Here is a 20,261-nt window from a genome sequence, read left to right as displayed (position 1 = left end):
TACATGACAGTTATGTGATTATGAATCTCCCACAAAAAAAACAAATGAAGGACATTTGTCAACAGAAGGGAAAGGGAAGAGGGGGATGAGGGGAAGCTGACAGAAGGGATAGTCCGCCAAATACTTATTTCAAGAATATTGCACAAGCTCAACTAAAATGCATACGTAATAACAGGCACCTGAAAATTTCATAATTGCTCATTATGCAACTATACCTTAGGCACTTTAAGCAAATACTGAAGAAATAATACATGGGAAAACCTGGCTTACCACAAATGTTTTGAAAGGAGAATTAGGAATTAGGAAACTATACACGTGGGCTTTTGCTTCTCTCTCTGCTGGAACCCTGTAATCCTTATTAATCTGCTGTTTGTTCCTGGAAAGTAACTTTTCTCTGTCAGTAAAATCCAAAATTCAGTTGGATTAATCCATGCCCCTTACTTGTAGCTGAAGCTGTGTGCACAGACACATGATTTTGACAGACACGACTCAAAATTTGCTATCTATTTTCTATTTGCCGTACACTTTGTCAAAGTAATTAAAAAAAATAAACTTAAAACCTGGGAACAATGTTACCACAGGGTGCCAAATTTGCAGCGAAAGCCCTGTAGGCTCCTGTCACGCAAAATTTTGACAAGCCTTGCCAAGTGGTTTCTTCAGGATGCAAACTGCTTGCTAAGTGACTGGGCCCTTTGTGTCGCAGTTGAATGCTGCAGATGGGAAGGTTAGAAAAGGGGTTTTGACAGGAAAGGGTAACTGCTGTTTTCACCCTGTGAAGTTCTCTGTGCACAAATAAAACACAGTCTCCTGGTACAGGACGGTGCTTGGTGTAGGCTCAACAGCTCTGCAGAGATTATTTTCTAATTGTGCAAGAGCGCACCCAAAAGTAACGTCGCAGTGTGTTACCAGAACCGAACAAATCCACCCCTGAAACAAACCAGCCAACCCACCCAGAGGCATTCATAGCACATTTCAAACCCGAGGTCCAGGAAAAACAGGACAGATGCCTTCAGCCTATCAACTTTCCAAGCTGTACAAAGTTCATTCACTGTTTAGGAACTTTAAATTCGAACAGGCCTTCCCAGTGAGAATAAGATGACTCCCTGCAGATCTAAAATACCAGAAACCAGAGCAGAATACCAAGTAGAGATACACACAAATATGCACAACCTATATTCACTCTTGTGTTTTTTTCTATGTGGAAAGCAGTTGAAGGCATGCCATGTGATGAAAGCAATTGTCAATTACCATCTAACAGTGATTTGGGATCCCACCTTCAGCATAGACAAGGCAGCACCTTCTTTGCTTTCTGCAGCAGAGTGCAGCTGCAGAGTGCAACTTTCTGAACTGTGTAGGGGCAAAACACTTGGTTGAAGACTTCCTTCTTCAGGAGCACTCAGCATAAATCTGAATGTCATTTTAGGTGAAGCAAGAACTCCCTCCTTGCAGTGTAACAAGAGAGTAAACCACCCAAAACATTAGCTTTTTTTCTTTTTTTTCCTATTGCTACCTAATGAGCTACAAAATAGTTGGAGCTTACTATCTACCATCTCATTTATGCTGGTCTTAGGTGCTAACAGAAACGAAATTTATCCAGTAACAAACTTCAAGGTAGTGTTAGGTGCCTACTGGGAAAAAAGAAAAATCCCAATACCCAGCTGGGTCAACTATAGTATAAGATATACATATGTATCTTCAACTTGAAATCTGCTGATTTTTGTTTCTGACAAGCTGTGGATACCTACATACGCTTACAGAACAGATCACTGAGACACTGGCTGCTGCTACAGTGGCATGTTCTTGGCAACGAAACACAAGCATGGGAAAATTAGTTTATGCTGAATGACTTCAGCAGCAAGTGAAATTGGAAATGCCCCACCTCAAACACCATACAGTGAGGTTTTGTGCATATTAGGGCCAGTAGAGTTGCACAAAAGAAAATCTGAGTTAATAAAAAGCCCTTACATTGGTTTCTCTGGTTTTCCTAGACTTTGATGTCAAACCAAACAGTATCACTGGATTTGCTGCCTGACAGTGAAGCGAGACAGACTGAACAGATTGCTTAACTCCATAAAACACAAGGCACAACTTTGGCCCCAGCTATAAAAGGTGGCATCTGGAATGTTCCTTGTCCTGCAAGCTGAAAGGTAAGGGGAGACAGGATCTCTCTGGTAGTCAAACTCAGTATTAGCTATTGCCAAACACTGAAGTTAAATTTCTGGAGCTAGCAGACAGTCTAGTTTCCTCTCTTCCTTAGGGCAAAATCTTTAGAAAGCAGTCATTCCTCAAAATTTATTTATCTAAATTATTTATCAAAAAATGCTGCATATGCTACTGCCCCAAACAACATTAAAACTCAATTGATTTCACAGGCCAAAGTAGAAAATTTCCTCCTCAAATTCAGGTGCAGACTGCCTACATGGTTTTCAAAGCCATAGGTACATTAAAAATTACTTCCTGTCCACAAATCTGGACACCACATAATCATTAACATCCTGAAATATGGCTTTCCAGAGCCTCCATCCACTGGCTCCTGTACATGAACCTCACATTAAGCCTTCTGCATACAGCAATTTTAGATAGCAGTTCCAAGCACCACAGACAAGCCAAAACATCTTTTAAACAAATTTTACCTGAGTGTCCCAATTTGTTGCAAAAGCCTCAGGTAAAACCTGAGATTTCAAGCAGTTAAATTACACTTGGAGCAATGTAGACATAACAAACACAACATTTCTTGCAGAAGTTTTCTGAACCATATGAATGTACTTCCTTTTTTCTCAAAAATGTCTTGTTATGCTAAATATTTTAATATTAATGAAACAACAGACTCCTTCAAAAATGGGTACATGTACCCAAGACAAGGCTGCAGATGAGAACTGCACTTGTTTTCTACAAATGCACCCAAGTATGGCTCTATTACTCACCTCGATTTTATCTGTTTTTGCATCTCCCCAGTAAAGCTTGTTTTTTTCAAGATCCAGTGCCAAGCCATTAGGCCACCCAAGGGATGTATTCACCAGAACTCGCCTTTCTGAGCCATCCAAATAAGCACATTCTATCTTTGGACTTTCACCCCAGTCTGTCCAATACATGTAGCTGTAAAAAAAAAAAAAAAAAAAAAAAAAAAAAAAAAAAAAAAAAAGGGGGAGCAGTTAATGTATGCAACAGGCAAAACAAGTAAGTGTTAAGATCTGTGCTGCTTTCTGCTTCCCCAACAGCAGCAAACAAGCCAACTCAAACTGTAATCAGTGAAGACAATATTAAGTTTGAGCAGTAAATAAATTAAACTATTGAAAATATGCAGTGGCCCAATTCTTTCATAGTTAGGATAACACTGAAGATGCAGAGAAAAGAAAATTCAACCAAACACCCAGAGTATAGGTTCATTGAAGAACACTATATTTATAAGTCACCTTTTGTGTACATAGTTATAAAAGGGATGAAGCAAGGGAAAAGCAGCCATTTTCTGAATATCTGACAAACAGTACACACATCATCCTGCAATTTGCACTTTCTCAGTTTCAGGAGACCACAAGCTGGATCCAAAGAGCTACCACAGGGCTACCACTAAACACAAAACTTACCCCATTACAGGATTGAGCACTATGGCTCGAGGCTCATCTAGGTTTTCTGAGATAAGTATCTTCCTTGACGTCCCATTCAGCCGGGTCACTTCAATGCGGTCTGTGCCAGTATCAGTCCAGTACAGGTTCCTGGCCACCCAATCCACAGCAATGCCATCTGGATGGTTGATTTCCGTGGTCACCAGAGTCTGGGCTCCAGCGCCATCAAGATAGGCCCGACGAATTGCCCGGACATCGTCATCAGTCCAGTAGATGTAGCCTTCCACAGGGTCATAGTCTATGGCAATTGCATGTCTGATGTTGTCTATCTGCAGAATAATGTCAGTGAAATCCGGCATGTCCAGGGAAATCCTCCTCAAGTCAGTTCTTCTAGCGAGCAGCAAGACTTCCTCAGCACCTGGGGAGAAAAGCATTCACGGCATCATTCCCATTGCTACTGACGTGAAGATTTCAGTAGAGCACAGCAGGCTGTGAACTGCTACTGTTGCTGTAACAAGAAGAGATTTCCTTAAATAAGGACATCAAACTTTCATGAAAATATAGACTTGGTTATATTTTAGATGACAATTTCTCCTAGCCTTCTAAACTAGTACAGACCATAGCAATCTGTCTCTAGAATCTAAAAAAAAAAAAAATAATTTGGTGGGTGCAGGTCCAAATATTTCATCACATTATAGAGACTCGCTCAGCCAAATGTCTCACTAGCTCTATCAGTGCACTAAACAAGTTTTCACACATGCCCTACGCAATAAATGACAGGGGCTAACAGAAGACTGGAGTATTTTGTAAACAAACTCCATTAATGATTTGCTCCAGACAGTCCAACAAGAAAACAAGTCACAGCCACAGCAAGTATTTATCATTTGGCCAAAGTGGAAGCCAAACTAATTCTAAGGTAACAGGATTGGTGCTCTTTTCTCTCCTTTATTCTTCCTCCGCACCACAAAGTTTCCCTGCTTGTGGAAGGGCTGCCAAACAACAATTTGGAGTATATTTCAAGGACAAATGGCATCTTTAGTGCTGTCTGACACTGAAGTGGCAGCTTCTTTTATTAGTGAAAAAAAAGGACAGACAGCAGAACGTGCAGTTGCTTAATATTTTTTTTTTTCCCTACATCCACCCCTGCCTGCTTCAGTACAAAAAGAGAAGTATGAGGGTTTTTTTCCTACTTCTGTTACCAAGTTGATGCTGTGTATTTTGAAAACTGACAAGGAAATTTTATTGTTTAGCAATACTCCAAAACTGGAAACCTGAATAAAAGTCATTTGTTGTATTTCATTCAGACCAGCAAACATCAGTAGGAGGTGGCAATTTCCAGTTCCCCCCAACAGCTCAGACTGAATGAAAATGTCCAACATGGGGACATATCTTTTGAGCCCACTAAGAATAACAGAAATTCAAATCCTCATGAGAATATTCTTCTAGCAATATTTCACACCCAGACACGCTTATGGAGTTCTGGAGACTCAGAGGTTGAATTTATTGTACAACAAAACTAAATTCACATTCACTATGGGTGCTGGATTTACTTTTGGGTTTGGAAGTCAGGGTTTAGCCTCTACATAATATCTTAGAAGCTCTGAAAAGAAATAATGCTCAGGACACAAGGGTATAATGACAGAAACTAAAAAGATTAAAAGAGCAGTATTTTAACATAATTTAAACACTTTGGACTACCTCAAGTCATTGCAGCTCCTGGACAAAGCAGTGCTGCTCTCCTCCTTTCCATGGGCTGCTTGCTCTTACTTCTGTATCACCCCTTCTCACACACAAGCACAGCATGGCTTTGTACTATGGCTGCGTGTTGCAAACCACACCAAAGAGCTAATCCAAACAAAAACTAACTCCATAGAAATAAAGTCATCAGCCTAAGTTAACAACCAGACCTGCACAGCTCCACAAACATTTGTGTGGGCACAGGGAGGGGCTCCAGCAAGAACACTTCTCCCAGTCAGCATCAGCTGGCCGGGTTTGATAAGGACAGCACCACTTTGAGGGAAGGCTTGGGTAGAAGGAGAGAAACAACAACTTGGAGCTCAAAACCCCCCTGGAGAAAAGGGAGGAGTGAAAGCCCACTCATTCATGACAGCAAAGCAAGAGAGACATCTACCATCACACATCCACAATAGATTTTCTAACTTCAAAGGTTTCAGAAAGACTGTTCCTTATGCTTGAAACTTCTGCTCTCTTCTCTGGACATAGCAAAACTAGTAACCTTTCTGCTGAGGGAACATCATGCCTCAGCAATCAGTAGAAGGCACTGCTAGCAAAAGTATTCATTTTCAAAAGCTTTATGAATGTCTTGGATTTTAGCACCTTTACTAAATAAAAACAATAGGATACATAAACCAGATTTTGATATTTTAAATTATCACAACACAGCAACTGCAGCAGAACCAAATACCTCATGTAGCAAGGTTTTATGTCTAGCTCCTATGCTTCTGAAATATTTCATTATGGGAGTCAAAATAAAAACTGTTTAGTGAAAGTTAAGTAAAAATTCAGGCCTCAAAACTCAGAATGGAAAGGGGGATGTATCTGGTCATCTACGTGCTCCACAAACACAGAAGGGTTTTAAATTATACATTTAAAAAGACAGGTGAGGCAGGTGAGCTGTTGGATTTGCTTTTTACTGAAGAGAACACATGGAAGGCATGGCACTCTGTCTCAGGGAGGATGATGAGCGAGTCAAGAGTTTATGGGTTGGGATTAAAGAACAGACCAGCAAGGGTGAACCTCTGTGTTTGTTACAGGACACCAGATCAGGAGGAGCAAGCGGATGAAGTCTTTTACAGACAGCTGGAAGGAGCCTCACAGTCACAGTCCCTGTTTCTTATGGGTGACTTCAGCCACCCCGATCTCTGCTGGAGGAACAGCACAGTGCAGGAGGCTCCTGCAGAGCACCGATGACAGCTTTCTAACACAAGCGGCAGAGAGGCCAGCGAGGAAAGATGTGCTGCTGGACCTCGTACTAACAACAAAGAACTGACTGGGGATATGAATGTTGGGGGCAGCCTTGGCTGCAGTGACCATGAGATGGTGCAGCATAGGATCCTGCAATGAAGAAGCAGGGTCCTGAGCAAAGTCCTAAAGAGACAACTGATCTCTTCAGTGATCTTCTTGAAAGAATCTCATGGGAACATACCCTAGAGGGAAGAGGGGTCCAAGAGATGTCGTTAATACTCAGGGAACAGCACAGAAGCTGTTCAGACACTGACAGCACTCAAGTCTATGCCGACCTTAACTTCCAAATTTCTACTGTATTAATGCAATCATAATATTGAAGTACAAGTAGTGTGAAGCAGAGGACCATCAAATACATGCCTAGCAAATGACAACACAGCAATTACTAATATTACATGCATTTCTAGGACAACCAACATTACAAGCCTCGTTGCATGGGAACAAACAGATAAGAATCAAATGCATGCGTTTTGTCTCTTCACACAAGGGATTACAGGCTCACCTTGGTTCACTGTGAACATGTTCAGAGACAGAGGAAGGAACAGTCAGTCCAAGGCCTGGCATATGTCTAGAAATGCTGACTAGACAACAGGCTGAAAGACAGTTAACATCCCCTAAAATTCACAAGTAGTACCAAAACAGCCTTCACTTCCTCACAGCAGTAATAATTAGATTTCTCTCATCCAGCTCTGTGATACGTTCACCTCTGCACAAGACCGCACATTTATTTGCACGCAAAATATTCTTTTGACCAGCTACAGGACAGCCCAGACACCTCGAAGGAACTACATTACTAGAATCTTCTTGCAAACTGAAGGAAACTATTTGTATCTGACATATTTAGCTGCTCTGAGTTTTTCTGCAAGCAAACACTACTGTAGATCTATTCCCAACCTCAGTTCTGTCCCATGGACATATACTAAAGCTAAAAATAAACAGGAAGAAGAAAACTTCTCTCTGCTGATCTAGCAAAGAAAAAGAAAATCTTCAGCTGACAATTGGGACATTTTATCGGTAGTTGAATGGGATCCCTCTTGGTAATTTCTTCTAACATACCTCTAACTGAGGCTTGTGGGTCAAAAGAAACAACAAGGGGAATGAGCTACATAGCCAATTCTGTCGGGATGCTTAAAATTAAGTGAAATATTATGCAAAAAGACTCTTGACAGACATGCACCTACATCCTTGAACATTAAAAAACACACAATCGGAGAAAATGTTGCCACAGCATGTAGCACTATGTTACACCCCCCACTTGAAAGCTGGTAATAGATTGTTATCGTGGGTTACTTTTGATAGGTGCAAAAAATCCTGTCTTTTATTACAAGGCAGTTTAAAATTAGTTGGTTATAATTGTATTTGACTCCATTAGCAAACTTCTGCTAGAGAGAAAGAGTTGGCAGCAGGCTCTGAGCACATCACCAAGAGATGAGAACTTGACACTGGTTCTCTCTAAAAACCTGGACAAACATGCTTGTCTGGCTCATTAGTTTTATCTGTATCATGGAGGTATTTTGATTATTAATATTGGTAGGAATGTTTTCAAGGCTACAGAAGTGTTGTGCTGTGACTTGCCCAGCGTTATCCTAGATACCCTGGAACCTGCCTAACACATTACAGGCAGCTATTTACCCAGTGCTAAAGTGCTATAGCATATATTTAATTAACTTAATCTTCAAAAACCTCTCTCACTGCAGTCACTTTTCTAACCACATAAATAAGAGATTCCCGACAGAATTGCTAACTGTTACAACATGGTCATTTATAACACCACACAGTGAACAAAAGCCTTTTTGGGGGAGGGTGAGTGGGAAATGCAAGATATTCCAACATCACAACTGCAGCAACCAAACACTTCAGCAAAAGTTAATAAAAACTTTTCTATGCAAACCATAAATAGAGATCCAGGAGGAACTAGTTCAATCTAAAGTTTCCATTTTGAAAGTATTTTAAAATACCCAAATTCAAATTGTATGATTTTTTCAACTGGTTTAAATTTTGAACAGCTTATTTTTTTTCTACTCTATTCAGCACAAGCTTTCTGCAGACCTTCATTAGAAATTTTCAGCAGATCTAATAACCACAAGAGCTGATGAGCTGTTCTAGTTAACATACAATCACAGAAAGGTTTGGGTTGGAAGGAACCTTGAAGATCATCTCATTCTGACCCCTCTGTCATAGGCAGGGATGCCACCCACTAGATCAGGTTGCTCAGGGTCCCACCCAACCTGGCCTCGAACTCTTCCCAGGATGGGGCACCAGAACAGTATCTGACTTTACCAAAAAACCAAATAAGAAGACTATATACTCTATTTGCTATTAATAAATCCTAGAGAAAGAGGTTAGGAGACCTTTTTTCCTTTTTGCTCTTATACAAGGTGCTTTCCTGCCATACCCAGAAATCAGTATTTTAATATCTGTGCTAGGATATCATGCTTGCTTTGATTTGGTTGGTTTGGGCTTTTGTTATTAAAAATTCATGCTTCATTGCTGGAAATGGCAACTGTATTCTATTTGCAAAATTAACTGCGATCAGAGCTGACAGCAGCAAAAGCAGGCCATCTCACCAGCTTGACAAGAGCTTTTTTTATTCTTCCTTTGGCCCACTTCACATTTGACAAGTAACAAGACATCTGTAACACAGTAACAAATGCTCCAATTTATTCACCCAACCTAAACATGTGGACTGCAGTGGCTGCCTCTTTGCCAGAAAAGGCCATGCTACTCCTTTCCCATTTGTCTGTCTGCTAATTAGGCTAGAACAACGACCTATTGTAGGACTCATCCCCCAGTTTTATGTATATGCATGAGCATGCACCTGCATGTACAGACTCAGTCTCATTACAAACAACTCTGGAAATCTCTATACTTGTGGGGAGAAAATCAGATACACTGTAAAAACAGGAAAGATTTTAGCTCTGCTCCAAAGAACAAAATGGTAAGTGCTTTTTGAAGCGAGTGAGTTAGAAATACTTTGACTGCAGGCAACTCCTTTACGAGCTGTTTGAGCACAGCTACCTCAGCACTCTTGATAAACTAAAAAGATTTATCAAAAAAGCAAGGGATCTTGTTGGTTGCTGCCATACAGTGAATTACCTGGCAAAGTTTCAGTATATGGCGAAAGGGGGCCAGAGTACGGTTCTGGGAGAAAACATGGAGTGTATGAAAATTGGTTACACTGCCATGCTGTTTAATAAGCTTTCCAATATTCAAAACATCAACAACATCTTGCACAAGGGTTTAACTTCAGTCACTCTTCACACCAAAAGAAAAATGATGTAATGAAACCAACAGATTTAAATCAGCAAAACTCTGTAAAATCCCCTTTGTGGTCCTCAACCTCCCCCAGAAAACAGTAATATTTAAGGAGTTGAAACAAACTTTAGCAGTACCTAGAAATACATGGAAATTTTTTTATACTTTCTCCTTGGTTACCTTACTAGAGCCAGTTGCAACACGAACAGCACTATGCATTCCAGTTCAGGCCTTTATTTATCTTCCAGTCTGAGAGGAAGACACCACTGCTGCTTCTGACTGTGTGACAGTGGTGGGCTGTGAAAGGCTGGCCATGTACTCTCCAACTGGACACTGCACATGCAATTTAAAACCAAGGACTGTGCAGTGGGAGTGTGCAACCAGCAAAATAGAAACAGGAAAGGTTTCTTTGCAAGAATGTTTTGAGTGGCTACATTCAGGCAGGACTTGATTTAATTGAAAGGTAAGTAGGCATAAGGAAAACTAACAATTGTGACAAAGAAAGGAAATACCAGAGCACTTACGTAACTCATAAATTACATCATATCTGTCTGCATGTTACAGTGAAAAGCTATTGTCTACTGTTTCTTCCATTATCACAGTAGCAGACTTCTAAGTTTCCCTGAACCAGAAAAAACACCTACAAATCAGAGTTTTGACACATTCACACAGCCACCAAAATGTAATCCCACAAATGGAATATTAGTTAAACTGCACAGCTGATAAGATCATTAGCACAAAGCAGCTGACTAGGACAAAAGTAATGCTTCTTCCAGAAAAAGCTGTTGCAACACAGAAAACACAGTTACCCTGTTCTAGTTTAGGATGGAGCTTCTGTGAGACACGTTCAGTGTGTACATACCCAGTATTACACTTGTGAGCACACAGCTTTGCAAAGTTACTACTGACAGAGGAGAAGAAAACTCTTAGGAAGATTTACTCAAAACAATCACAACTGCACTGGCAGTAACCAGAACCAAAGGTCAGCACAGCCATCTGGCTACTGCTTTACCAAGCAAAGAAGCTGCCCTTACACACAGGTTTCATCCAAAGACCTCGAAGCACTTGAACAACTAAGTCTTACCCTGCCCTTGGGTCTGTCTATGCTCTGTGTGCTTTAAAGGGAGTGGAGAGGAGAGGAGAGGAGAGGAGAGGAAAGTTGGAAATGTTAAGCAGTAAATCTGACTGTTCCCTTATGGATATCATACTCCCAGCTTCTACTCTTTATTAAGGAAAAAAAATTAACATCCCTTTGCACGGAATTCTTAATAACAGTTCATTGCAAGCCATAGGAAAAAGGATGGGCCAAGAAAAAGTCTGTCAGAAATCCCTACTGCTGGAAAAAGGGTGGGCTTTGGATTGTGGTGTTCCCTTGCAAAGCACAGTTTTAAAGTTTACATGTACCTACTCTCTGCTGGAGACACAATTCCACTGAGTAAGGAGTCACTGACTTTAGAACTGACATCCATTTTACCACGTGCTTTCTGTTAAAGAGAGTTTTGGTACTAACACCTCAAATGCACAGAGACAAGAATCAAAAATTCATTACAACTCAACAAGATACATAATTTATATATATAAAAGAATGAACAGAAATACAGTAGGTTTTCTACAATCCCACTTCTGTTGACTTCTAATTGCAGATGTTTCCTATTCAGCAAGAGACCTTGAACATATTAAGTTTCTCTGCACTGTTGTCATCCTTTACACAAACAGAAATAAATACTTTACACCCCACAAACCCTCTCTGAGGCTGAAAACTGTATAATGCTTTGAAATTAAAGCATTATTTATTATGTGCCAAGTCTGATGGAGCCCCAGAAAATTCAATTCTGAGATGACACAATCAAGAAAAAACCAAAACAGCAAAAGAAAATGAAACAAAGAAGATACCAACAGCTGCAAATTAGGGTTTGTGAATCTAGGGAGAGTCTCAATCTCACTGCTGCTACATTGACGCAGTAAAACAGAGCTCAGCCACCCAATGCTGGAAGAGGCAGCCAAGCTACAGCAGCTTAGGTAGTTATCACTGTGTCTTGGTGATGCTGCCTGTGTTAGCTCCCAGCACATAGTGAATGCAAGATAACAAAGTTTACACGTAAACCTTTTCAGTGCAGACCCAGGGTGTGGTTCTTTTGCAGCATAAAACCAGATTCAATCCAGAGATTCAACAGTGCTGAAAAGGGAGAGTGGTGCTATTTCCTTTATACATACACACACCAAAAAAAAAACCAAAAAAACAAAAACCCCACCCAAAAAAAGGAAACAAAAATCTCTAACCACAAAAATAAGCTCTAACTAGACAGTGTTTCAGAGTCCTGGAAAGTAGTCATCAATTTGAAACATGCACCAACAAAGCTTGAAAAGAAAGTTTCATTCACCATAGCACAGGAAAACCACCGACAACAGAACTAGATGATGTGGCAGACCTTCAAGAATGCTCCTCACTCCCTCCAGGTTTGTTCCTTATGGCATGTTTCTAATGGCTTTTATCCAATGAAATTATAAATAAGGCCATTTCCATATGAGGCTATTTAATTTTGTCACTAGACAAAGTAGTTCCCATTTATAAGCGTGAAACTTGCTATGAACAGAAAATAATAGTCTTTTCATAGAAATCAAATAAAACCATCAACACAACTAAATAAATAAAATTCAATAAAGCAAAAGGGAAATAAATAAAATAAATAAAGCAAAGGGAAAACAGACTCAAACAAGATCTACACATGAATGAAAGGGAAAAAAAACACTCATGAAATTTTTGTGAAATGGAGTAGAACAAGAAGAGGGAGCCTCTAGATTTCCCAGACTCTCAGGTACCCATTACTGGACAGTCTCTACTTACGAACTTGCAGTTTCAACAAGTCCTCGATAAGCAAAGGAAGTACAATGCACCTTTGGGAGTGCAATAGGGAGACAGGGAGTGAAGAAAAAGTCCTCCAGCTTCTGGATAATATCTCCCTATGGTAGTCAAACTCCAGGCACAGGACAGAAGACACCTAAGAAATCAAAGCATCTTGCAACCAAAAGACCATGGTTTTCCACAGTTGCATTTCAATCACAGAGCTGTCAACAGGGAGAGACAGGTATCCAGTCAGCTGTCAAAGTTCTAGGAAATAAGGCAAAACACAGTTTTCTTTTATTTTTTTATCTCCTGACAAACAGATTAGGACATGAGGGCTGCTTCCCAATACAGCTCCAAATCACTTCTAGAATATTATCAGAGTTTATCTATTGATACACCAGGTTTCTCTTCCAGCATCTTCCAAGTGCTAGAAGACTGCAGACAGTTATTCACACAATGCCAGCAGAAACTTTATCAGGTACTTGAATGAATTGATTCTACAGCAGTTATCCCAAATAACAAATATCTCCCTGACCCTTCTCTTTCTCAAAAAGGCTGATCTCCAATTAGTGGTTGATCGACTTAATGAGAAAGTCTGGATTAATCCATACTGTTCCTCTTTATTTATGAGGAAGACATGCTATCGAAGAAGCCTTTCCAGGTGGCTAAATGGTATGGGGTAAGTACTTCACAATGAAGGAAGGTATTTGTCTGCCTGATTGTCTTGCTTGGAGGCTTAGTTGCTGTAATCAGCTCATGATTGCTCACCAAGGAACCACAGACAAAACATTTAAAATGTATGATGTGCACCAAGAAATACACAGGAGATGAGAGGAAAGTGCCTTAGCATTTCTTCCTTCAATAATCTCCTATCTCCTGCATATAAAAAAAACCACTATATGCCCTGCAGTATTAGCCAGCAGGTTCCAAAACCACTGTTTTTTATTTTGCAATGTGCAGAATGGCAAGGAGAAATAAGACACTGGGGATAGTAGCCAACCCTGATCAACTGCTTCAGCAACAGGATCAAGGATAGATAAGGGAAGCTGACTCTTCAAACACCTGAAGCAAGCACTTTCTTCTCCAGTTATGAAAACGTGGGGGCTTTTTTCTGGTTTTCATTTGGGAAAACAGAATTTCCTCATTTATTTGAGAAACTGCAGCTGTCACACCTTCCTGGCAGAAACCCTACAACTTCTGTCACCACACAAGACTAACTCACAGCCAAACTCTCCTATTTTCAAGCAAAGAACAGTTGTCTTCAACTGGAGAAATACCTCTGGTGAGTTGAGGTCAACGTGCCACGTCTCAAATGGCCACTTACATTCTGACATAGCTGGGACAATATTATTGCAAAAAGCAGCTGGCTAGTTACAACATCTAGACTGAGACAAAAGAAACTATAAGGAGCCAGATTTCTGGGAAGTACCTATCAACTGAGCTACATTTGAGGAGGAAGAACAGAAGAGGGAAGAAATTCTCCTTGTTATCACTTTAAAACAACCAAACTCCCTCTACTGAATAAATAAAAGGTTCTAAAAATGAGTAACTTTTTTAGTTTGAGTCATGTTATGCTTAAAGCTCAATATACAGCAGCAGTTCTCATGCTGGCTTTAAGGAACACTCATGCTGATGCACAGCAAGAGTTTAATTTCCACATCTCAAGCAGTGTAAACCCTCCTTTCTGTAAGGGTAGATTTGCTGTGGTAAAGAAGCCACCAAGATAATTGTGAATTCAAGTACCTGTCTCACTGTCAAACCTGCCAGCTACCTCAGCATTAAGGCAAGTCACTAGCAGGAGTCGATGCAATCTTGGATATTTATCCTCAACATATTTTTTTGCACAGCCTTAGGAAGAGACCCCTTCTAGGAGCAATCCATTACCAAGCATGGCACAGATAGCATCAGCTCACAAATCTGTCCACAGTACATGGGCATTTGCTTTTTCTGAGTTCAGTAATAATACCAGGGTAAGCAGCAGCTAAAGTACCATTACAATATGGTTGCTTTTGCAGCCAAATTCTTTGTCTTCTGCTATGGCAGAGGATCATTTATGTTTTTATAGCCCTTCCTGGAGACAGTTTTGCTCAGTCTACTTAGAATCATAGAATATCTCAAATTGTAAAGGACTATTGAGGCCAACTCACTGTTCTTTGCAGGACCACCTAAAACTAAACCCTATGACCAAGAACAGTGTCCAGACACCCCCTGGCTTAGATCTGTACTGAGCCAATGCCTAGCGTATTAAAGGAACCTACTTTAGTTGGTACTGCCCTTACTTCCAGGCATCCCTCCTTTGTGCAAGCTTTAAAACATCAGAAGCATTTCTCCAAAACTATGGCAAACTTGGATGTCACATTTGTCATGTACTCCTTGCATGGCATGCAAATACATCTATACCTCAGCCACCCTTATGCCTTTTTACCAAGAGGTCTCTCACATTGCTTTCAAACACAAGAAAGGGAACAGAATCATGACCTTTCCCAACACAAATGGAAAGACAATAAATCAGAGTAAAATTAAATCTCCAAGAGATTCCAGTGTCACAGAAAGGCTTGGCTTGTTTTGGTTTGTGTTTCTATGTGGAAGCAAGTAAAAAAAGGTTCCTCTTAATAGAGACCTAAATTTGGTTAGAGAGGAATTTAGCTATGTAAAATGGATCAAGAGTTAATGATACCCAGGCCATATGAAATTGCTGCAATGAATTTGCATAATGAGTAAAGTAAAATTCTGTAGCATTTACTGAAATATTTTATCTATATACTGCAGCAAGCACTACACATTTAATGAGAAGCAAAACAAAATCCTGAAAAATATTTATTTTAAAACTAGGGGTACCCAGGTTCCAGAAGCTGCATGGATCTGGACTAGTTCTGACATTGTGTAGCTCTGTGTCCTTGCTGAAGTTAAAAATATAGAATAAAAAAGAACATTAGCTGAAGTCCCAGTTTATCCTACTTATTACAGCTGCACAGCCATAGAGCCAAGCTAGTAGAGACCTGGGAGAGCAAGGTACTGAATATTTAAAATATTTTGCAGGCATCAGCCCTGGATAATAGGTTCTAAAATGCTATCCAATTAATTTTAGTTCATATACAATTGACTAACTTGATACTGTGATATCAGAAAGTTATGTGCAATGACAGTAAGAACCTTTGGGAAGGCAACACAGACAGGCAGAGGGAATTTAGGAAGTCAGAGCGACTGCTTACAGGAAATATATCCACTTAGAAAAAAGATGAGGCTTTTAACATTCCTTTAGAAGGCCTGCAATGATAGCTGTATGCCAGCAACACTGCATGCAGCAGAAAGAAATTATATATGTTCCAGAAACATAAGAGAAACATGTTGCTGAATGCTGTTTACAAAAACCAGCTCAGTCTTGGAAGGATGTAGACACATAGCTGCTGTACAAGAGCCTGGGATCAGGGTTTAATCACAGTTAGCTGGCAAGAGACACAAAAAACATCTAGAGGTGCCTGAATGTGATTAAACTGAACCACATGGTCAAGTCACAGAAGGAAGGAAAAAGCAGGGAGAGTCATCCAATATTTTGAGACTGCAGCTTTGCCCAGCAAAGCAAAACAAACCTGCTCCACGAAAGCAGAACAGGGTGCAAAGATCAGGCTCCATTTCATCTGGAAACATTCACTTCAAGTGGTACAAATTATACCAAAGGTGCACCAGAGCTGGAGTGAGAAACAGATAATTCATGTCATTCACTGCACACTGTGGAAAGCAAGAAGAATGAGGAAGGTGAATCTGCTCATAAGAGGTGACAGGTATCACTTGAAGACTCTACTCTGCAAGGTAAAAATTGGAGACGAGACATAGCCATTAATACATCTGTCTTTCTCAAAACACTTCAACCTACTACTGGCCCAACAACAGAACTCACTAAATCCTAGGACAGGAACCCCAGGACAGAAGGAGAAGGAACAGCTTCTTGAAAGGAGACATTGCGCATGAACAGAAGATTCGTGAATCAAAATAATTCTGTTCATAAAGAAAGTAAATGTGAACCTTAAACAATGAAAGAAAGAAAAACTTCAGGATAGTCCTAAATCAGCAAAATTACTATAAGAAGGTCCCCAAGCCTGTGAAACTTCCACCCTTTTGCTCTGCTTTCAGCTGGCCTATTTGCTGGTACAATTATACATCCCTTCTAAGTGACTGCAACCAAAGTTTGGTTCCTTTCTCAAATATTCACGCAATTCCTCAAGTTAGCTTAGGAAAGGCTTTCAAACAAACAAACAAAACAAACAAAAAACCCAAACAAAACACAAATCAAGAAAACTACCTGGTCTAAGAATTGAAGATCCATTTAGAGACATGAAATTTCACTAGTCAGTTATTCTTCAAAGTTACATACAAGGTGTTACCAGTTACTACTGAGTAGGCCACTCTCCACAGGCACAATTAGAATCATCAGACTCTGATGGGCTTTACAAACTGTGACTTCATTACCTTCTGTGCCAGCAAGATTAGGTTCAGATATCTCTCTAAAATAATGTATTTGACACATGCAACAAGACACCAGTGGTCCAGTGCAACCTCCTAAGTAATTTCAAAGACCAGAGCTTGAATGTTCACTTCGTTAAGAGTACATGGTCAGGAGCAGCTGACATACTTTCCAAACTTATAACCCCTTTGCTTGTTGATATGGGAACTTCAAGGAAGTGCAGAACATTTTCAAGCCAATAGAGGAAAACAGACTTAGCACCATGGGTCTGCAAAACAATACATTTACCTTCACAAAACAAGTACACATTCCCAGAGAAGAACATATACTTGATGCCAGTTGCTATCCATCTATCTGATATCCATTATTAGTGATGGATATTTACTGTAAAGCTGATTTTTTTTTTATTCAGGGCAAGTCTTTAGAATCAGAGAGAAAGCAAGAATGAATCAACACCAAAAGCTAAAACTACAGGGAAACGAGCTATTGTTTTTAAACAGGCACAATACTTAGGGTTCCAGCATATCAACAGTTAGTTTAGTCGAAGTATAAAATTCCAGAGTTTCATTACAGACAGATGTAACTCAGCAAGGCAAATACTGGCACAGCCTGTCCTTGAATTCATATTTTTTGTTAATTACCTAGGCCCTTTACCACTTGTAAAGAGCTATGGAGTGCTCTCACCCGAACATTACCAATGTATGTATTCTTCAATATTCAAGAGAGCTGAAATCACCTAAGAGCCCCATGGCTTTTCTGCTCAAGAATTCTTTCCAACAGATATATACAGTAACATTATACAGTTATATTTGCACCAGTAAACTCCCCATGTGGACAGGGATTTTGAGAACAGAATGCTTTTTACTTCTGCAGATAAACCCGCAGCAGCTTTTGTGTAATTCATTTAACAGCCTGAAGGCAAAGAAGCTCATATGCCCAAGTCACTCTGTACTTTTGCACCTCTGCCCAAGCCAACAGGGAACAAAATGAAGAGGTGGTCAACACCCTTGGATCCCGCTACAACATCACTACAAAGGGCTCGTGTGGAGAACAAAAAGTCAGTTCCTTGCAACCAAGGAGTTAATAGTAAGATGGGAAAGAGAAGCACATGGATGTTGGCATAAGGCAGACAGGGCAACAAAAGATGTGGAGCTTGGGAAAGAAATAATCCATAAAACTGAACCAAAAAGCCACATTCTTATGCAAAACCAGATTTCCTGTTCTCATCCCACTTTTCTGCCCTCCTTTGACAGAAAACCCTTGGCAGATTGTCTGGCCTGACAATGGAAAGGTGAAAGCACAGTATAAGCAGTTGCTCCTGCTTGTGCTATCTGCCAAAATGCCAAAAGCAGGCTGACCTTCATTCCCACTGGCAGAAACATGAGGTCAATATGAACGTCTAAAAAGGTTGTCCCGAGCATTCAGAGAGGTTTTTTTTAAAGCTGTGAAAGGGAAGCTTTCCAAAGCTGGAAGGAGGAAAGGGAAAAGTCTCTCAGCAGCTGCAAAACTACCTTATAAGCCTTTCAATTACAGCAGGATGAGCTAATAAAGCCGGCTCTTAAACCCTGGAGATTCAGCGTTTAAATTGTGCTTCTAGTTCATAAATGAAAGGCATCCCTTATGCTTGCTCTAGTACCCAGAGGAATCAAGCCACATCAGAAAATGATTATACTATTTGACTAGCCTCGAAAATGCACTGGAGATAGGCAGCAGAGTCAGCAGAACACTCTCCAAATCCTTGCTTCCTAGTGCTCTACCACAGTGTTAGCTGCCTGCTTTTGTAAGATGCGTCTTTAAAAGAGACTTCCCAGTCAATGGAAAAAACCGAGCTTTCAAAGGACACCACAAGGCTCATTCAACCTGTGGATACAAAACATGCACCTAGTTACACTTTCTAATTACAGCATACACTCTAGCTGTTATTCCCTCAACAGCTTTTTATTGGTGATACACAACCCTCTCCTACTGCTCAGGGACACGGACAACTCACCTAGAACAGTATTTTCTCAGTTACCTCAACAACTCAGCCACCACTACTTTATCCTTGACCTCTTCTGCACAATGAATGGGAGGGAGCAGAAGTTTGGCCACTGTCCAAACGGAAAAATGTCCTACATTGAGTTACTTTTAATAAAATCCTTCAGCAATGGGTTCCCCATACTACTTCATTCCTACAGGGAACTGGCAACACTAAATACAGACAAAATTCTCCGATTTCTACTACAATGGATTACTTTAGTTCATAAAAATCACCCTCTTTGGTAGCTTGATGGGAGGTTTGGATGCAAAATGACATTTCAGAGTATCAGGCAGCTCCTCTCCACTCACTCCTTCAAGGATCAGCTCTGAAGCAGTGAACCCAAATGACACCAACACTGTGACTGTAGAGAAAAGCCAAGTTCCTACCTGCTTTGCACGTCCTGCCATCGTCTTCCAGCTGCACACCAGTGGGACAGGCACAGCTGTAGAAGGGGTCCCTTGGAGACAGCAGGCACAGATGGGAGCAACCACCATTGTTTTCTTCACATGGAGTGTGAACTTCAAGAAACAAAAGAGATTTATTCTAATTTTTCTAGAAGCCCTAAAGCCCTGTTTTCTCCATGAGGAAGAAATTATAGTTCCCAAATGACTGGCATAAGCTTTAGTGCTAAAAGACAGAGGAATCACAATATAAAATGCTTGATTCCCCCCCTCCCCAGTATCTAACTCCAGGGGCATCTAAATTGAGATGTACGCAACTGATGGGACAACCAGTTCTATGAAAGAAAAGAAAACATAACAATTTGTACAATTCCTCCATTACAGTAGTGTTGCATGTACAGGACAGGGATGGACATAGGACAACTGAACACTCCTTTCTCCTTTAGATGGGAAAAAAATGGCAGCAAGACATAAAACCGTATTAATAAGTAATTATGGATAAATATTGCCACTTATAAAAAATATTTGCAACTTTTGCAAGATTTCTGCAAAACTATAGTTTGAATCATCACCTGAACTACTTTCATATGAAAGCACAAAATGTCTGGCTAATTTGACATATTACTTCCACTGACACTCACAGAGCAAAAAAAAATGGTGAGGAAGGAATCCAAGCCTGATCTTAATGAAGTCAATGGCATCTGAGCTATTTTCAGCATATGCTCTTTCC

At 40.3% G+C, this 20,261-nt stretch overlaps 1 protein-coding gene across 2 annotated transcripts in view; it reads right to left on the bottom strand.

The window, feature by feature from the left end:
• The window catches only part of LRP5 (LDL receptor related protein 5), a 109,820-nt gene that overhangs the window by 69,194 nt on the left and 20,365 nt on the right, over positions 1-20,261 (bottom strand). For both annotated transcript variants that reach the window (XM_017741864.1, XM_008639368.2), the window contains exons 4-6: positions 19,517-19,648; positions 3,585-3,981; positions 2,925-3,096 (exon numbers count right to left, since the gene is read on the bottom strand). In XM_017741864.1, the coding sequence (XP_017597353.1) occupies positions 2,925-3,096; positions 3,585-3,981; positions 19,517-19,648 (701 nt within the window). The remainder of the gene's footprint in view (positions 1-2,924; positions 3,097-3,584; positions 3,982-19,516; positions 19,649-20,261) is intronic.

Source organism: Corvus brachyrhynchos, unplaced genomic scaffold (genome assembly GCF_000691975.1).
Source record: "Corvus brachyrhynchos isolate BGI_N302 unplaced genomic scaffold, ASM69197v1 scaffold115, whole genome shotgun sequence".
NCBI lineage: Eukaryota > Metazoa > Chordata > Aves > Passeriformes > Corvidae > Corvus > Corvus brachyrhynchos.
The sequence above is the reverse complement of the archived record's forward strand: the minus strand, read 5'-3'. Positions and strand labels throughout refer to the sequence as shown.